At 58.3% G+C, this 17137-nt stretch overlaps 1 protein-coding gene across 2 annotated transcripts in view; it reads right to left on the bottom strand.

Moving 5' to 3' along the window:
• The window catches only part of SHANK3 (SH3 and multiple ankyrin repeat domains 3), a 330415-nt gene that overhangs the window by 190722 nt on the left and 122556 nt on the right, over positions 1-17137 (bottom strand). For both annotated transcript variants that reach the window (XM_086743634.1, XM_086743643.1), the window contains exon 12: positions 14784-15123. In XM_086743634.1, the coding sequence (XP_086599760.1) occupies positions 14784-15123 (340 nt within the window). The remainder of the gene's footprint in view (positions 1-14783; positions 15124-17137) is intronic.

The following is a 17137-nucleotide window of genomic DNA, read 5'->3' as shown; positions in this document are numbered from 1 at the left end:
GCAATGGCTTGCAAGGAGGAGGGCAGACACCACCGCGTCTGCGGTGTTCGTTAGGGAAGACTCTGCACGGAAAACCGGCACGGCGCTGGGGATTCCAGACTGAAGATGAGCCCTTTTGCTCCAGTAGTCCTGGAATTAAAGAAGATGTGAACCACACAGAAGGAACGGAGAAGGATCTAAGGGTCACACATGAGGCACAACTGTCTGATCACACTTCTGGGCAAACCTCAGCTCCAACGGCAACGCTGACCACGGCCACCTGAACTCACCAGCCCGTTGGCTGGGGCAGGAAACTACCAAAGCCCTCCTGACGCCAGCTCTGTGGCACGGAGGTGAGAGCGAGAAACGATCACAACCTCGGGGTTTGCCACCGTCTGCAAGCCAAACACTCAGCTCCACACTGGGTTTGTGTACAGAGCTCGCTCTCACCGTCATGCAGAGCACTGCTGTACGAGCAACAGCAACGTCCTAAACGGGCACGCCGCAAAGGAGAACGCAAATTAAAGCTGACACCTTTTACAAAACGCACCCTGGCACCCACAGAAGGACTGGAAGATGAGGATGCACATCTGCACCTCGGGCCACACGCCCCGCAGCCGTCTCTCTCCTGATCCAGTGCTGAGGAATCCAAGGAGCTGCAGTGTGCAGGGTAAAGCGCGCCAAACCGCTCACATCCACTGCCTGCCCGCGTCGCGGCCGTGCCGGTGCCTCGCCATCCGTCCCAGGGAGAACAGCATGCACCCTGACCAAGGGACACCCGGGGCGGCCTCTCCAGCGCTCAGCAAACCGTCGCTGCTGGCGGCTCATCTGTCATCCTCTTCACACCGGCACGGACTGCTGTGCTACGAGAAATGCGAGTGAAGTGCTGCAGGAAGGGTGCCCACCCTGCTCTAAGGCAGGTATTTATACGGGCTGGGAATTCTAGGTCTGTTTCAGGATTCTGAGCAAGAAGTGTCACCGTCGGCTCAAGTGCTTAGTGCGGTCAAAGGCACGGACGTCCATCACCGTCTCACGGCACACCTGGCAGACAAGGACCTGCTCCTGGCTTCCTGACCTGCACGCTCCGTTCGGCGTCTGTGTGGCTTTGTTGGGGCGAGGATCAGTAAGTGATGGCAGGAGAGGGAAAGCGAAGCCAAGGAAAATCTCTCTGCAGAGATGTGACCTCGACCACAACAGCATTTATGGGACCCTGATTTAGTAACCTGCCATTTATAAACGAATACACAACTACCAAACCCGATTTTTCTCATCCCCACTACCATACAAAATCAGAACTCACGTCCTCCGAAGTATTGTCACCTGTTTGCTTCGCTGCTAACACCCATGTGAAATATTAGCTTTCTATCATGCTGGTGTTTCTAAAAGCATCAGGTCTACTCAAAGAACATATTGCAACCATTTTTCCTTCACCTTGCCTCATTTTAAAAATTCCAGTCCGTTTTAACTGAAATTCAGCCAGAAGCAAGGAAAAGCCTGGGAAATTTCAGAGTGGAAGATATTTGAACAGACAGATTAAAACCAGTGAAAAAAATCCTTCACTACGAGCAGCCTAGCTCAGTAAATGCCACTGGTGAGACTTCTACCACCGCACAGTAATAGCTCCACAAACGGGAACACCACCGCGTTACAACGGCCAAGACCGCTGCCCCGTGCCACAGTGCGGAACTCCAGGCGCTGCCAGCAATCTCACGCCAGGCCATAAAGCATGGTCTCGTTTGGGGTGCAGACACCACAGCCAGGGAGCCGTGCGAAAACGTGTAACAAGTACCGCGTCACTGACCCGGCAGCGATGCTCCGGCCGCTGCTTCAGCGCAGGTCACTGCGTGTGGCTGGCACCAGGAAGCGCCGGGGTCCGGAGCGCCGCTGGCAGCCTTACAGGGAGGCTTCTGCACGCTGGTTACAGGCCACAGACACGTTAAACCAAGACACAAAATTCTTAAAATACCAGCTATTTTAGGCTGAAGCCCAGCCTCACGACCAGGGCATCTCCTTACCGCTCCGGGGTGCCTGGTCCCTCCTGACAGCCGCCCTGGCCCAGCATCCCCAGCAGAGATGCCCTAGGGCATGGGTGCACAATGCCAGTGCCGTGCCCAGCCGGCAAGCAGGCGGCCGCACGTGCCCTGGAGTGGCAGAGGGTCCGGGGAAGCTGCAGCCTAATGACCCTCCCGAAACAGCACCTCACCCGAGAGATCGCGCTGCCCAAACCAGGGCCAAACGCCTGCCCAAGCTGGGCCGCTCTCCAGGCCGGCAGACACGAACTGCAGCGCCAGAACGAGACGACAAAGAGGGAGCTGCTTACCATTCTGGTCCTGCATTAGGGCACTTTTTGGGGAGAAGCAGATAAAAACTGGGATTATTGCCCGGCCTTCCAGATTTAGTGTGTAATTCAAAGTTGCCCATCTTCAAATAAAATTAAAAGCTGACCCAGAGTCAAAACCCCCATTGATCGGGGTGCCGTGAGCACGCTCCCTCCTCTCCTCCCGGCGTCGTGCCCACCTGCGCAGGGTGCCGGCGGCTCGCACCGGGGTATCCGGTGTCGGAGTTATTGCGGTCCCTCCCAGCCTCAGGGAAACCCCTGGCACCAGCGTCTATTTTCTGCTCCAAGACTTCGGTGACACAGACGGTCATGCTGAAGGTGAGCGCCACTCCCGCACCATCCGATGAAGCAAAGCACCAACGGCACGCTGCAAGCGTGCAGACGCTTCGCGAACTTTGGTACATGCAGCTTAGCCAAGGTTAAGTGCGTTGGACCCGTCTTTGCCTGCTGCAGCATAAGTCACCTCCCCGCAGCCGGCCACGCTCTTACCGGGCCAGAGCAGCATTTGCTGGCAGACAGCAGGGCTGCGCAGCTCACTGCTGCACTGAGCTCTGCGAGGACAGCGCTGAACCTGCTGAAAAGCCATTTGAGGGGACAGGTGCTTTCCCAGAGAAGGGCCAGCGCCTGGGACTGTAAGACAGCACTGTCAGCCCGGCCTCGCTGCTGGCACAGCAGAGCAAGGAACGACACCTCTGCCACGCACCGTCCTACGTCACTGAGGTCGCTTACGGCAAAACAAGAGTACAACCCTAGAAACAGCAGCTGGGGTCCAGCCTGCACGGACACCGTTGGGAGGCAGGGTTAATTCCCAAGGCAGAAGGTACAAAACCCGTGGCAGCAAGCCAGGAAGAGCCTGCCCCCACGCAGGCAGTTTTCTGCTCCCAGTTAGAAATTCCCGTAAGGGCTGGCAGGAGCTGTAACGCCCCACCATCCCTCCTGCGAGCGGCAGTCCTCGTGCCTTGGCCAGAAGCACCGCTCCCCTGGGTGCGGGGCAGATGCTGCGCCCGCGCGGGGAGCTCCCCAGGGTCATTACCTGACAGGCAGTAACGAGTTCCTTTACAGTTCGCCATTTCATTGCTCAGTCCTTGCTTCTTTTTACCGTGAGTCAGCCCCGCAGCCAGTGCCGCTGTTCAATACCCTGGACTGGCCAAACCGAAATCATTACCAACTCCCTGCACGACAGCATCCTCGTGCCTGCCCAGGGCCGCCGGCTCTGCAGCATCCCCAGAGCCGAGCGCGCTCCTGGCTGAGCAGCGCAGTCAGTATTGACCAGCTACCGCTCTGCCTGCTCATCTGTCACCTCCAAATAAACGTGTATCTGCTCACGCTCACAGGAACAGCGACGCTGTGAGAAACGAGTGAATCAGTACAGGGAGGGCGTCCGTACAGACGGGTGCCTCCACCCCGCTCAGAACAGACTGCTGGTGTTACGGCTCCTCCAAACTGCTACGTTAAACCACATCCTCGGTGTTTAATCCCGTTCTTTCCAACGTTTCTGCGCACACAAGAGCGGCTCCAGGCCCCCGCTAACTCGCAGTGTTCATCTCTGCCTTCACCCTGCACAGCTCCGGTCAGTGCGGGTTGCCCAATAACGCTCACAATACTCAGACCAGACCACGCTCCTTACGTATACAAAGCTCCAGGACACCTCTGCTGCTCCTCGCTACGCTGTCTCCCGCGTTACCAAACCGCCCGTTGATGTCTGGCAGCACCTGCGCAGCGGGCAAGGCCTCCCCGAGGCGGCTGCGACGACTCCTCGGCCCCTGCCCAGCACTCACAGCCGCGCGTCAGGCAGCTCGGAGAACCACAGCGCCAAAACGGCACACAGACAATGCGGAGGGCGGTGGCAGCGCCGGGACAGGCAGCAGGAGGCTGGAGATGAGAGAGAAGCCACCGCAGCAGGGCCAAGGGCCATCATCGACAGCTCCTCACGGACAGGAGCGAGGCACAGCGATTCTGCCGTCTCCTTAACTAACTCGGGGCTGAAGCCAAGAGCATTGACTCACTCCCCACTGTGAAGCACCCGGAGATCGCAGCTGGATGATGCTGGAGAGGAGGAAAACATTTTTTTACTAACATATTTGGGAAAAGCAGCTGGATGCACAGAGAACATGTAGATTGGCAGAGGCTGAGAGTCGTGACACACCGCTAATCAGAAAACACATCACTGGAGCCAGCCCAGCACGCACGGGGCGCTGCATCAGAGAAGAAACCGCGCTATCTGCCTGTCTACCGCAGCGCGGCTGGCTTCCTGGCAAACCTTCACTCGGGACGGCGTCGCCCACCTGCTCGATCCGCCGCGCTGCTCTCCAGGCCCCAGCGAGGAGGCGCGGGCTGCCGGCGCCCGCAGAGCCTCGCAACGCTCACCACACGCCGGGCACCGCCTTCGCCCCAGCCCGCCGCTCTGAGCCATGCGGCCGCTCGTACCCTGCCAGGAGCGCATGTTGGTGCCAAAACCCGCCCCGGGTCTTTTGAGGACATCCCCTCCCTGAGCCTGCACGGGGACAGCGGAACGCCGGGGCGACCCGTGGGCAGGGGAAAGCAGCAGGGGCTGTTCCGTTAAAGGACACGCAAATGACAATGAGGGACGAGAAACGCGCACTGAGACCCTGCGGCTGCGGGCAGGCACCTCTTAAAAAAATAAAAGGTTAAAAACTTCAAAGAGGAAAGAAAGAGCCCCAAGCAGAAAAATTCTGTGGATCGAGAAGCTCATCTGGGAGAGTAACACCACAGCGACGGGCTGGGAGCGGCGCACTGGGAAGGATGCCGGGGGTCCCGCGACACAGCCAGGCCATCCACGGGACTCGCCTGCCCATCGGCAAACCCGGCCACCCCTGCCAGTCGCTGCAGCGCCGGCAGACCCCTCCGCAGAGCATCGCGTCCTCTGCTCGGCTGGGGCGACCACGGCCGCACTCCAGCCCGGTAACAGCGTCCCACCACGGGACAGAACAGCACCCTCATGTTACTGACATATTTTCCACCTCATGTTATACATTCTGATGTTTTGTTCTGTATTTTAATGAGCATTAAAAAAGCAGAGCTTTTTCGTGGCGGTGCTGACAAGGAAGCCTGTGGGACTGCAGTTAATTTAAAATCCAGCAAAATGTAGGAGCTGTGTGAATTTCTTCCTTGCAGTACACATTGCCTGCGTTTATCAACAAACTCCATCGGCCTTTGAAGTCTCGCAGATTACTCCAGTACAAAATAAGCGAGCCAGGGACCAGCAATGCGGAGAAGTGGAGGAGGGAGGCACAGAACCAGCTCCGGAGGGTGTGGGAGTCCCAAGCCCCAGGCTGTCCTGAATCAGGATTCTGGAAGCCCCGGAGGGCGGCTGCCTCCAGCCCCGGGGGCAGCGGCTCTGCCTCCCGCCCAGCCCGCTGAGGGCAGGAGCCGGGAACAACCGCCCAGAGCGGCCTGCGGCTCAGGCAAACGCAGGGGCTGGCACGCTGCCCCAAACGGCCGCCACCCAACGCAACAGCAGCGTTTGCTGTATTACTGCCGTTGCAGCAGGCACTTTCACCCTGGATAATTCACTTTCCCTTCGATGAAGTTCATGGCATCGCTCTGCGTCGTGCCCACGCGTGCCAGTTCCCATGTGACCTCACACGAGGGGAAGCCCAAGGAAAGCTCTCAGAACCCCGGGGCCTTGGCTCCGGTCAGCGGTCCGCTCTGCCCTACCCTCTCTGCGCGTTTCCCCACTCCTCTCTCCCGCTTGGCCTTTGCTCCCCGTCTCCAGCATTCATCCCGCTGCTCCCAGCCCCGGACTGTCAGAAAGATCAAAACACGGGGGGGGGGGAAACACTCCAGTGTGTTATTTGTACATCATCATAACATTTAAAATGTAAAGTTTTTAAGTTCTGGACCGGTGAAACCGAAATCCCCTGCTAAACCGTCCCACAGCGGTTTAAGGCCTTCTCCCTCCACGTAGCCACCGCTCGCTGAACACAGACACGGTGTGCGACCCCCGCCACCGGCCAGCACGGCACCCTGCTCAGGGTGACACGGTTTCTCTTCTCAACCCTCGACGTGCCCTGCCAGCTCAGGGGGACAGGGCAGGAAAGGAGTTCTCCTCCGGGACACTCTGTCCTGCCTCTGCACTGGGACCGCACCGTGGCCGAAGACGTCAGATCCCACCAGCATCCAGGAAATTCCTCCTTTGGAAGACAGCTTCACGCTGCTCTTGGCGGCTCACGCTGCCTTCCCCAAACCCGGATTCCCACTCCCCGTGGTCCCTTTACTCTCAGACCAGCTCCTAGACCAGCTCCGCTACCTTACAGACGATCTCTTCCTCCACAGGTCCTGCCTGGTGCAGCTCTGCCTGGACCATCCCGCGCTTCCCATATCGCCCTTACGGATGTTGTCACTGCTCTTGATGTTTCAGGCCATTCTGATGAATCTCTGTTACCTTTCCGAAACGGGCACAGCAAGTGTTTTCCGCGTCTCCCCTTCCTCAAGATGCTGAGCCCAGTCAAACTCTCGCCATTCACCACTCCACGTTTTCTGAAAGGCAGCCCATTCTGTGCGCAGGCAGCGCCAGCGCCATGTGCAGACAAACGCAGCGCAGCTTCTCCTCCGATGCGCTCTGGAGGCAGCGGTCCCTGGGGATATCGCCAACGGAGCGTGAGCCGCCTCGCAGCGCTCTGGGCCGGGACACACAGTAATGTTTCAGCCCTTCCCCACGCCAGCGCCGGGCGCTGGCAGCCCTCCCATCCCTGCACCCCCAGGCCTCGGGGTCGGTCTCCACAGCAGCTCTGGATCGCGTCAGCCATTCAAACGTCATCTCCTCAGGACTCTGGCAAACCTCCGCAAACACTGCTCCAGCCATCCCAGATCCAATCTCCTCCGCCACGCGTCAGATCAGATTTAACGCTAGCCTGTCGCGTCCCCTCACTCCGCCATCGCGCCAAGACCTTCCTCTGCGGCCGGGCGCTCCAGTTCACCCAGAACAAAACAGCTCTCGGGGAGCGTCCTGCAAACTCCGCTGCACTTCCGAAATCCTGCAGTATGGTTCTCATACACAAAACCCAGCGTTTTAATCGACACAGCACATGAAAGCCTGTGTACATGCTCTGCTGTTTATTCAGGTGGCGAGTTGTATTTATTGTAAGAGCAGCACGCATCGCTCCTCTCTGAACGGCTGTGGGTTTTGTACATGTTTGGTGAGCACGCGCTGGCCCGACGCTGGGACTGGCCCTTCCGTCCCGGAGACAAGGCAGCCGTGTGCGCCCCAGCAGAGGAGAGCGTGCTGCTGGCCATCTCTGCTCGGCTGACCAAGCCCCGTTCTAATTTTGCCCAGCTGAAATAAACATTCCTGAAGCTTCGCTGGAATCCCAAACTGAGAGCACGTATTCTTATGGGAACTTGGAGGCAAACAGAAGAAGCTATTACAGAGACAAACACGCCTGGCAGGGAGGTATCTCACCTGAATATCGCTCAGATTCCCTTTCGGTTTACCAGAACTCAAAAGGCACTTCTCCCAGTTCCTTCAGGCGCATTTTGGTGTGCAGGGAGGGGAGCGGCACATCTCAGAGACGTTCTGTGGTGCAGGCGGTCACTCGTTTCAAGTGAGGCTGTCCTGAGAAGACGCTCTGCCCAAGCAGGTTTCTCTCCCGCAGCGGACGGGCGGCGGAGGGGAGCTGGCTGCGGGGTGCAGGCAGGGTCTGCAACAGGGTCCTGCCAGAAGGCAGCACCAGATGACCTCCAGACATCCCTTCCGACACAAATGACTCTGAAGGCAGCAATCCCTTTGCAAACACTCCAAATTTCATAGAATCATAGAACGGTTTCGGTCAGAAGGGACCTTCAAAGGTCATCTAAGTCCAAGCCCCCTGCCAGGAGCAGGGACATCTCCAACCGGATCAGGGTGCTCAGAGCCCCGGCCAACCTGGCCTTGAACGTTTCCAGGGATGGAGCAACCACCACCTCTCTGGGCAACCTGGGCCAGTGTTCTACAACTCGCATTGTAAAAAATTTTTTCCTAATATCCAATCTAAATCTCCCTCCCTCTATTTTAAACCCACCACCCCTCGTCCTGTCCCACCAGGCCCTGCTGAAGAGTCTCTCCCCACCTTCCCTGCAGCCCCCTTTGGGCACTGGGAGCCGCTCTCAGGTCTCCCCGGAGCCTCCTCCTCTCCAGGCTGAGCAGCCCCAGCTCTCCCAGCCCGGCCTCACAGCAGAGCTGCTCCAGCCCTCTCAGCATCTGCGTGGCCTCCTCTGGACCCTCTCCAGCAGCTCCACGTCCTTCTGCTGTTGGGGGCTCCAGAGCTGGACGCAGCGCTGCAGGGGGGTCTCACCAGAGCGGGGCAGAGGGGCAGAATCCCCTCCCTTGACCTGCTGCCCATGCTCCTCGCTGCGTGTTTCTCCACAAAGCACTCCTGCCCGTCGACTCGCTTGCTGGTGCGGCTGTCGCAGCCTGTGGAGTCCCACTAGCAAGAGATCCCCCACCCACGCACTTCACTATCCCACCCCAAAATAAAACCTCGTGCCCGAGGTGCTGGGCTCGGCGCTGGCGTTGCGCTGCCCAGCGCTACCGGCTGAGCCGCACACAGCGCAGAAGGGTCGTGAGCAGCCTGCTGACCCCCGGAGCACCCCGAGGAGTGGGTGGCCCCCGCGCCACCCACCTTCGGGTCCCCTCCAACCCCCAGGGATTTATTTCTGAGCAGCTGCCGCAGGGGGACCGAGGCTACAGCTGAGACACGGAGGGGACTCAAATCAACAGCTGGTGCCAAGGTGGAACCTGAGGCGCAGAAGAGAATGAAACAAGTTGTGGTAATTTCTCCTCAAATCCCTGATGCAGGTAGAACAAATCAAATGGATCTAACATTTGAAAAGCCAGGAAGAGAAAAAAATCATCTAAGGCTTTCAATAAATAAATAAATAAGCCAGCGACTTAGTACTTAGGGCAAAGATCTCATCCACGGTGCAGAGGAAAAAAAGGGCCTGGGAATAGTGAATCAGTTCATATTGTTAAAAGCAATAATACGAAAAAAAGAGATCGGGACAAGGCATTTATTTTATTAAATCCCCCAAGGAGAGGTCAAGAATATTAGAAATAAAGTCCCTGGGTTCCAGTTGATGCAATAACTGCACTTTTAGCAATTTCAGAAGAAAGATGTTTGTTCAAGGTGCAGAAGTGCCAAGAATCTTCAGGGGAGGTGCTAGAGAAGGATGCTCTCTGCATTCACTCGCCGCCAAAGCACAGCGAGCTCAGTGCCGTTTTTATGGACAACACCTGTCTGAACGGGCCTCTGCCAGCCATGCGTCCGTGACTCTCAGTCCCTCTGGCAGAGACGCCCGCAGACGGGAGCAAAGGAGGAGGCATTCAGAGCGAGGAGGGTGATCCCCGGTGTCCTCGGCATGTGTCCTGCTCCTTCGGCACATGCCGGGGCAGAACCAGCCAAGACAGCGGGCTGGGCAGGAACGACCGTGAAACAACAAGCGTTCAGCAGGTCTTAGGAAGAAAGCGAGAAAGGCCAGCAAAACACGAGCAATGCGTTTCGAGGCCAGCCTCTGTAGGTTCTCGCATAGTGGAGGCAAGGTTTCACGGCAGGCCAGCCCAGAGCGGGACAGACGGCCTCCAGAGGCCCCTCTCAACCCAAACTATGACATGATCCCATGATGGGGATGGCGAAGGAGAAGACTTTGGACCTATCCCAGCATGGAAGATGCATAAGCGGTGAAGTAAGAAACCAGCTACACTGTAAGACAATCACTGACTTCAAACACACCGCACAGACGGGAGAACCGGGGTGACTGCCACAGACAGACGTAACGGAAAAGCATGAGCCAACAGCAGCAAACATCTGGACAGCACAAGCAAACATCTGGACAGCACAAGCACGAGAGGAAATGCCACCACGGCCAGCAGCAGGTATTTGCTCTGTAAACGCTCAGTCAGCAAGAAACAGATCCCAGGAATTGCTGGTAACGGGCGGTGCTCCTTTGGCTAACTGCAGAGAGGGAAAGCCTTCAGCGGGTGAAACTGAAAACACCGATGTGCTTAATACCTGTCTGTCTTTAAATCAGAGCTCAACGATGAGATTTCAGAGGCAGAGAGTTAAGATCCCACCTGGATTCCAGAAGCAGGAATTAATTAAGAATATTTGGATGTGCCAGACCACACACGTGGTAGGAAGCTGAAGAACAGACTGCAGCAATCTCAGAACACCTAAGGTCACCTTTGAAGGCTCATATCGTGTCGAGTATGTCCAAGAGAATGGCAAATGGCCAAAAGGGGGGAAAAAAAAGCTAAAGATACACTGTCACTTCACTTCGCGGGGAAAAGTACTGGAACAAACAACAAGCCAAATGTTTGTGCTTGCCTGGAAGGCAGCAGAGTGGTGACAGGCAGAAGGGACTGGTCGTGGACAGATCGTGAGGAGCTGGCTAACGAGCAGCAGCCGCGCACCCCGGCCTTCGCTGGGCTCCTCACGGCCCCACAGCTGCCCCGCGACCGCTCCACCGCCGGGCGGGAGACCCCCCGACACCTCCCCATCAAAGGGGGGAGGTACCGGGGCTGCGCAGGGTCAGCGGGTCCTTCGGCACAACAAACGACGGATCGGAGAAGATCCTTGCCAAATCCGTGGGCAGTATAAAGCGGCTGTAAAACACCGCAAAGAGCAGGACCGGGGTTTAAATGGATAAACCGAAAGTACGGCATCCACGCAGGAACCATCAGCCGCACAAGGACTCAGAGCAGGAAGCACTGGTTACGTGGCGGGGTTTAAGTGGGAAAAACGTGGAGGCTATCACATGCTGAACGTGAGTCACACATCACACCACTTCACAAAGCGCAGTACGGCGAGCCTTCAAAACCACAGCCTGAAAAACACGCAGCACAACCCTGCTGCCGCACTGCTCTGCCGCTGCGCGCCTGCTCCGGGCTCCGCGCTGCCTGGAAGGAGAGAGGCGGCAGGAGCCTGGAAAGGAGCCGCGGCAGCAGCTCAGGGAAAGCGGACCTTTGGGATGGGCCAGGAAGGGGGCTAACAGCCGACAGAAGAGGCGACGCTGAGGAAAACACAGCAAGCAGTCTGCGGCGAGGGGAAAGCGAGCGAGCTCCTCACCGTACCGACGCAGAGCAAACACAGCACAGCAAACTAGGGGAAGAAATATTCGGATCAGACATCAGAAAAATCCCTAGTAGTGGGGACAGAGGGAGGCAGAGCGAGGAAAACGTCGGCACAGGTCCATCAGAGGGGTTTCCCAGGAACAGGCGGGATGAGCACAGTTGGCGTCTGCGGGTTAGCCCCTTCCCACCGGTCCTCCCCGGACCCCCGAGGACCCACAGCACGACGGGGGGTTCAGAGCCAACTGCACTGGCAGCAGCCGCACCCTCGGGGCTCGCTCCCAGGAGGGGGTCATTAGCACAAGGGCAGCCGGCCACCAAAAGGCTTTTTGGGATGCGCCATGCGAGGCTGACCCAGGCCACGATGGGTGGATTCACCCCCGGCATCGCCCAGGTCCTTTGCTCCAGGCTCCCTGCAGCCCTGCCTGTCCCACGGCCCATCCCTCGCCACGGGGATGGTCACCCCTGGGCTCGCACCCACCACCCCTGTCCAGGGTCAGACCTGTGCTCCCCGGCCCAGCCTCCCGCAGCCGAGCGGGACCTCTGCTCAGGCACCACCGAGACCAGAGAGCCGCAGCCCCAGGGAGGGCTGGGCCACCAGAACCACTGGTGCGGCTGAAGTCGTGGGCAACGTGGACAGGCGCTGGTCCTGCCGTCAGCAGGGCTGAACGCCAGTGCTGAGGCGACCGCTGGCCAGCCCACGGGCACGCCAGCGGTTTCTGCACAGTGCTTCTGGAAAAAATGAAACGCTGACGCTAAGCTAGTTTTCATTTACATTCACTTTGCCTTCCTGAATACATCTGCAAAACAATCACAGTTTTGCTGGGAGTTTCTGCCCTCGGAATAAAGAATTTTCAGGCAAGATTGCAGACACTAAGTTTTTTGATATTTACTCTAACAAAAATCTGACCCAGAATCAATTTTTCTGCAAGACTTTTCAAGGCAGACATGAGAGATGCACGTTTATGGATGCCCTGTCACTTACCACAAAGTGAAGGCTTTCTCATTTGAAACGAGAACATCCCTGGGAACAGAGCATCGCGATGAGACGGGGATCACCGCACCACTCCTCCCAGCCCCGCGGTAAATAACGGCTCTGCCAAACCAACCAAACGCGCTGGGGCCAGCAGCGCGGTAAGGCCAGACAACAAGTGGAAGAAAGGCTGGGTCCAACAGAACACCGCTGTTAATGCTGCTCCGAGCCCTCGTTAGCGCACAGCCTCACGCTGGGCACCATCGGTGCGCGCACACCCGTCCCATTTAAAACAACACCGGCCCGTGCGACTGGAGAGAGGCACCCCGCCCGCATCCTCAGCCGCGGCAGGGCGGTGGTGACGCAGGGCAGGGCTGGCAGAGCCCACAGCTTCCCCAGGGCTCGCCGGGAGCCCCCGCGGCCGGGACCGGGAGCAGGGCAGCAGGCCGCCTGCCCGCTCCTCCTCGCCCAGTACCCCGTGCCCGGCCGTGCTACCGCTCGCCCCTCGCCGGGAATCGGCCGGCTGGGTCAGCCTCGACCTCCCCAGCTGCCCTCCTCCCGCATTGCCATCAGCTGCCCCGGGTAATTTTGAGGATGTTTCCAAAAGCTTATTGATTATAAAAGCCCACAGTACTTTTTTTACCCACATCAGCCTCCTAATGCTTTTATGATCCTACTGTGCTTCTGGCTTCAGCGCGTTCCCAAGGCAGCGAATTCCTGAGCTAGCTGCAGGGTGGAGAAAAACCACTGTCTTGTACTGGTTTTGAGCATGTTTGCCGTTAATTTCATTGCGTGCTCCTTTCTCCTTGTGCCATGAAACAGGCAGAGGTTCCCTATTTCCCCCGATAAGCCATTCGGTATTTTCAATATTTTTAACATATTTCCTCCTATTCATCTCGTTTCTAAGGTAACAATCCTGCTCTTCTAAATCTCTCTTCAAAGCAGAGATTATTTTTTTTTCCCCTCATTCCTGATCATTTTCAGCGCATCTCCGAAACCCTTGAACCCACAGTTCCTGCTGGCTGGCAGTGCCCGGCCTGGTGCACGGGCTCAGCGGCGCCGTCACCGCCTTCCACACAGCACTTGACTGGTTTCCGTGTTATCATCCACCGCACCGTTAGCGCATCCAACACCAGCGGGCTTCGGACCGGCATTGCACATTGAGCAGCGGCCTCCACTGAGCGGTTTGGAAAACACCCTGCAACTTCTCCTGAGTTCAGCTACTAATTAAGGATCCCAGCAGGTGCCTGAGTACTTCCATTTTTCCCCCTGTAGTAGCTATTTTACATTTATTTTCATTATTCACCGACATGTTTCTTTTTCCCCAAATTCTTCAGATCGCCTCAAAGGGCCCCAGAGCTACTCCTGCTATGGAGTTAATGTACAGCCGCCACCTGCAGCCTGGTTCTTCAGCACTCGCATCCATCCCTCAGCCGTTACTGAAGACAGCTATAACCCAGACCTGGTGCCCGCTCTTCAGACTCCGGCTCTGGCCTCACGGTGTCAGGGTTTCTCGTTAGCCCCTGCTGAGCGGACACTGCTTTCCATCAGCCACCATCGCTCTCGCCTCTCCGCCAACAGAGGCCTTCAGAAAGCACAGCCGGACCCTAGTTGTCACGACGGGGACCCTCGGCCACAAAGGCTCTCCAGCAGCCCCTCCGTTGCCTGAGGGGAGCCGCAGTCGCTCCCCCGCATCAGAACGGGTGCCCACGCCTGGCTCCAGCTGGAGGCAAGCACTGGCAGTGGTGAGCAGTGTCAGAGTTCACACTGCACATGGCCAACGAGTGATGGGGAGCAGCGGGAGAACATGAGGTCCACATCAGTCCCATGCCTACCGGCCACAGAAACCACCTGGAGCACACCCCGCGCCGCTCAGCCCAAGGAAGGCCTCCCCGCGCCGCTCAGCCCAAGGAAGGCCTCCCCGCGCCGCTCAGCCCAAGGAAGGCCTCCCCGCGCCGCTCAGCGGGTCAGGTGAGGGTGGCCATCAGAGCAACGGCACCGCCAGGGCCCGCGGGCAGAGCACCGCCATAACCACGACTTGGTCGGGGCACGTTAGGTGTTGGCTTATATGCAATGTGCAACCTTGAAGTATTAGTTTTCAAGACGCATTCATTGTCATAGCAACGACAAGCGCAACACAGCATCGATGTACTCACCATTTTTTTGAGCCGCAAGATTAGATCGAGGGCTGGGGAGAAGATCAAGAGAAAAAACCCCTGGGAGCTTGCTCCAGGCCCCAGCCAGCCCCGCTCCCCACAGCGCGTGGGAAGGGAGACGCAGGGCCGCACTGGGCTCCACCAACCTCCCCATTCCCCACTCGATGCCCAGGGTCCCGCGGGTGCCTGGCACCGTGCAGGCGTGGTGGGTGCTGAGGCACGCGCCGGCCGTGGCCCGGGGCAACCTCGCTCTGCCTCCCCCTGGTCCCTTACCTGGCCTTGCCGCAGCTGCTCCTCCGGAGCGTGGGCAGGTCGGCTTCCTTCTCCTCCTGCACCCGCTGCAGGGACGGGGAGCGGCTGTGGGCACTGCGGACGCTGCCGGAGCTCGCCAGGCTGCCGTCCCCTGCCCCAGCCCCCGCTGCCGCCTCCTGCATCTGCGCCAGCAGCTGTGGGGGCAGGCTGCGGAGCGAGGGCACCGGTGAGTAGGACGCCCGGCTCTCCGCCTTCAGGTTGTTGTCACTGGCCGAGCGCTGCAGCATGCGCGGGGAGGAGAGGCCGCCGCCAGCGAGGATCCGTCTCCGCTTTGTGTAGCTGGGAGTTTCTCTGAAAGGCACTGCAAAAGAGCCAGGAAAAGCAGCATTAGCTACTGGGCACACAGCGCAAAGCCGGTGTCGGTCAGCCATGCTCAGGCTGGAAGATGGCGGCAAAGCAGGAAGGCTGGGACAGCACGTGGAGCTGGGCTGGGACAGCAGGAATGGCCAGGGCAGGGGAGGACGCAGCTTCACCTGCTTCCCGCTCCTCTCTCTGCACCACCCTGGGGAAACTGCCCCGGGAGTAGGTGGGGCAGGCGAGCCCGACCACAGTGCACCGGCGCGGGGAGGATTTGGAGGTGGCATCTCGGGAAGCATCAAGGCGTGCCACCGGAGCGGGAGACAGCACCGGCAAGGGCAGCCGGGGAGAGCACGTGGGGCTACCAGCAGGACCCTTGCCAGCCCATCTCCAGCTGCCACCCCGCTTCGGAGGCGGTGACAGGCACACAGGACACTGACACCGGCAGTAACCCCAGCCACCGCACACTCTTCTGTTTCGGAGGCAGGAAGGCCTAAACCTACAGCGTCAGCCACCTGTCGAGTGCAAGCCTAGAAAACACAACGTACAGAATAAAATACCAGCGACTCCCCGCCCTACGTGACCCTCTACCCAAACCTCAGGAGCACACAGAAGAAACAGACCTCACGAAGAACGGACCTGGGGTGCTGGTGGACAACGAGCTCAACGTGAGTGAACAGTGCGCTGCTGCGGCAAAGCAAACCAACAGGGCGCTGGGCTGCATCAACACGGGCATCACCAGCAGAGATAAAGCAGTCACTATCCCACTGTACTCAGTGCTTGTCAGGCCACACCTGAAATACCGTGTTCGGTTTTGGCCCTCGCTATACAAAAAAGATGTGGGCAGGCTGGAGAGGGTCCGGAGAAGGGCCAGGAAGATGATCAAAGGACGGGGAAGCCTGCCATGTGAGGAAAGGCTGAGAGAACGGGGCTTGTTCAGCCCGGAGAAAAGAAGGCTTAGGGGAGACCTTGTCATCCTGTTCCAGTATTTAAAGGGTGGCCACAGAGATGACGGAGACTCCCTTTTTACAAGGAGTAACGTGGAAAAAGTGAGGGGTAACGGGTACAAGTTACTGCTGGGCACACAAGAGGACGACTTTTCACAACGAGAACAATCGGCCATTGCAACGATCTCCCCAGGGAAGTGGTGGATTCCCCAACATTGGACACTTGTAAGATTCGGCTGGACAGGGTGCTGGGCCGTCTTGTACAGACCGTGCTTTTGCCAAGAAAGGTTGGCCCAGATGATCCCTGAGGTCCCTTCCAAAGTGCTATTCTATGATTCTGCAAAGCCACCTGAAGATGCACACTCCTGCCTCTGCCTGCAGCTCTGCAGAGGGAGGAGGAGTGGAAACGGGGAACCTGGCATGGTCGCAGGGGAAGAGGGTCTGCTGCAGTGGAAACGGGGAACCTGGCATGGTCGCAGGGGAAGAGGACTCTGCTGCAGTGGAAACGGGGAACCTGGCGTGGTCGCAGGGGAAGAGGGTCTGCTGCAGTGGAAACGGGGAACCTGGCGTGGTCGCAGGGGAAGAGGGCTCTGCTGCAGTGGAAACGGGGAACCTGGCGTGGTCGCAGGGGAAGAGGGCTCTGCTGCAGTGGAAACGGGGAACCTGGCGTGGTCGCAGGTGAAGAGGGCTCTGCTGCAGTGGAAATGGGGAACCTGGCGTGGTCGCAGGTGAAGAGGGCTCTGCTGCAGTGGAAACGGGGAACCTGGCGTGGTCGCAGGGGAAGAGGGCTCTGCTGCAGTGGAAACGGGGAACCTGGCGTGGTCGCAGGTGAAGAGGGCTCTGCTGCAGTGGAAACGGGGAACCTGGCATGGTCGCGGGGGAAGAGGGCTCTGCTGCAGAGCCACAGCATTGCAGACCTCAGCTCAGGAAAGACGTATTTTCCTAAATTTTGTTTAATGAATCCATTTCCATCCTGAAGCTTAACATGCTCAAAGTTTGTCTGACTTTGCCCTTCAAAGGCCTCTTCTCTGGTGGCAACCTGCACAAAAGCGTGTGAGCCCTGACCATGCT

The sequence above is a fragment of the Chlamydotis macqueenii genome, chromosome 1, assembly GCF_036417535.1.
Source record: "Chlamydotis macqueenii isolate bChlMac1 chromosome 1, bChlMac1.mat, whole genome shotgun sequence".
In the NCBI taxonomy this organism is placed as follows: Eukaryota; Metazoa; Chordata; class Aves; order Otidiformes; family Otididae; genus Chlamydotis; species Chlamydotis macqueenii.
Note: the sequence above shows the minus strand (reverse complement) of the source record. Positions and strands in the feature narration are given on the sequence as shown.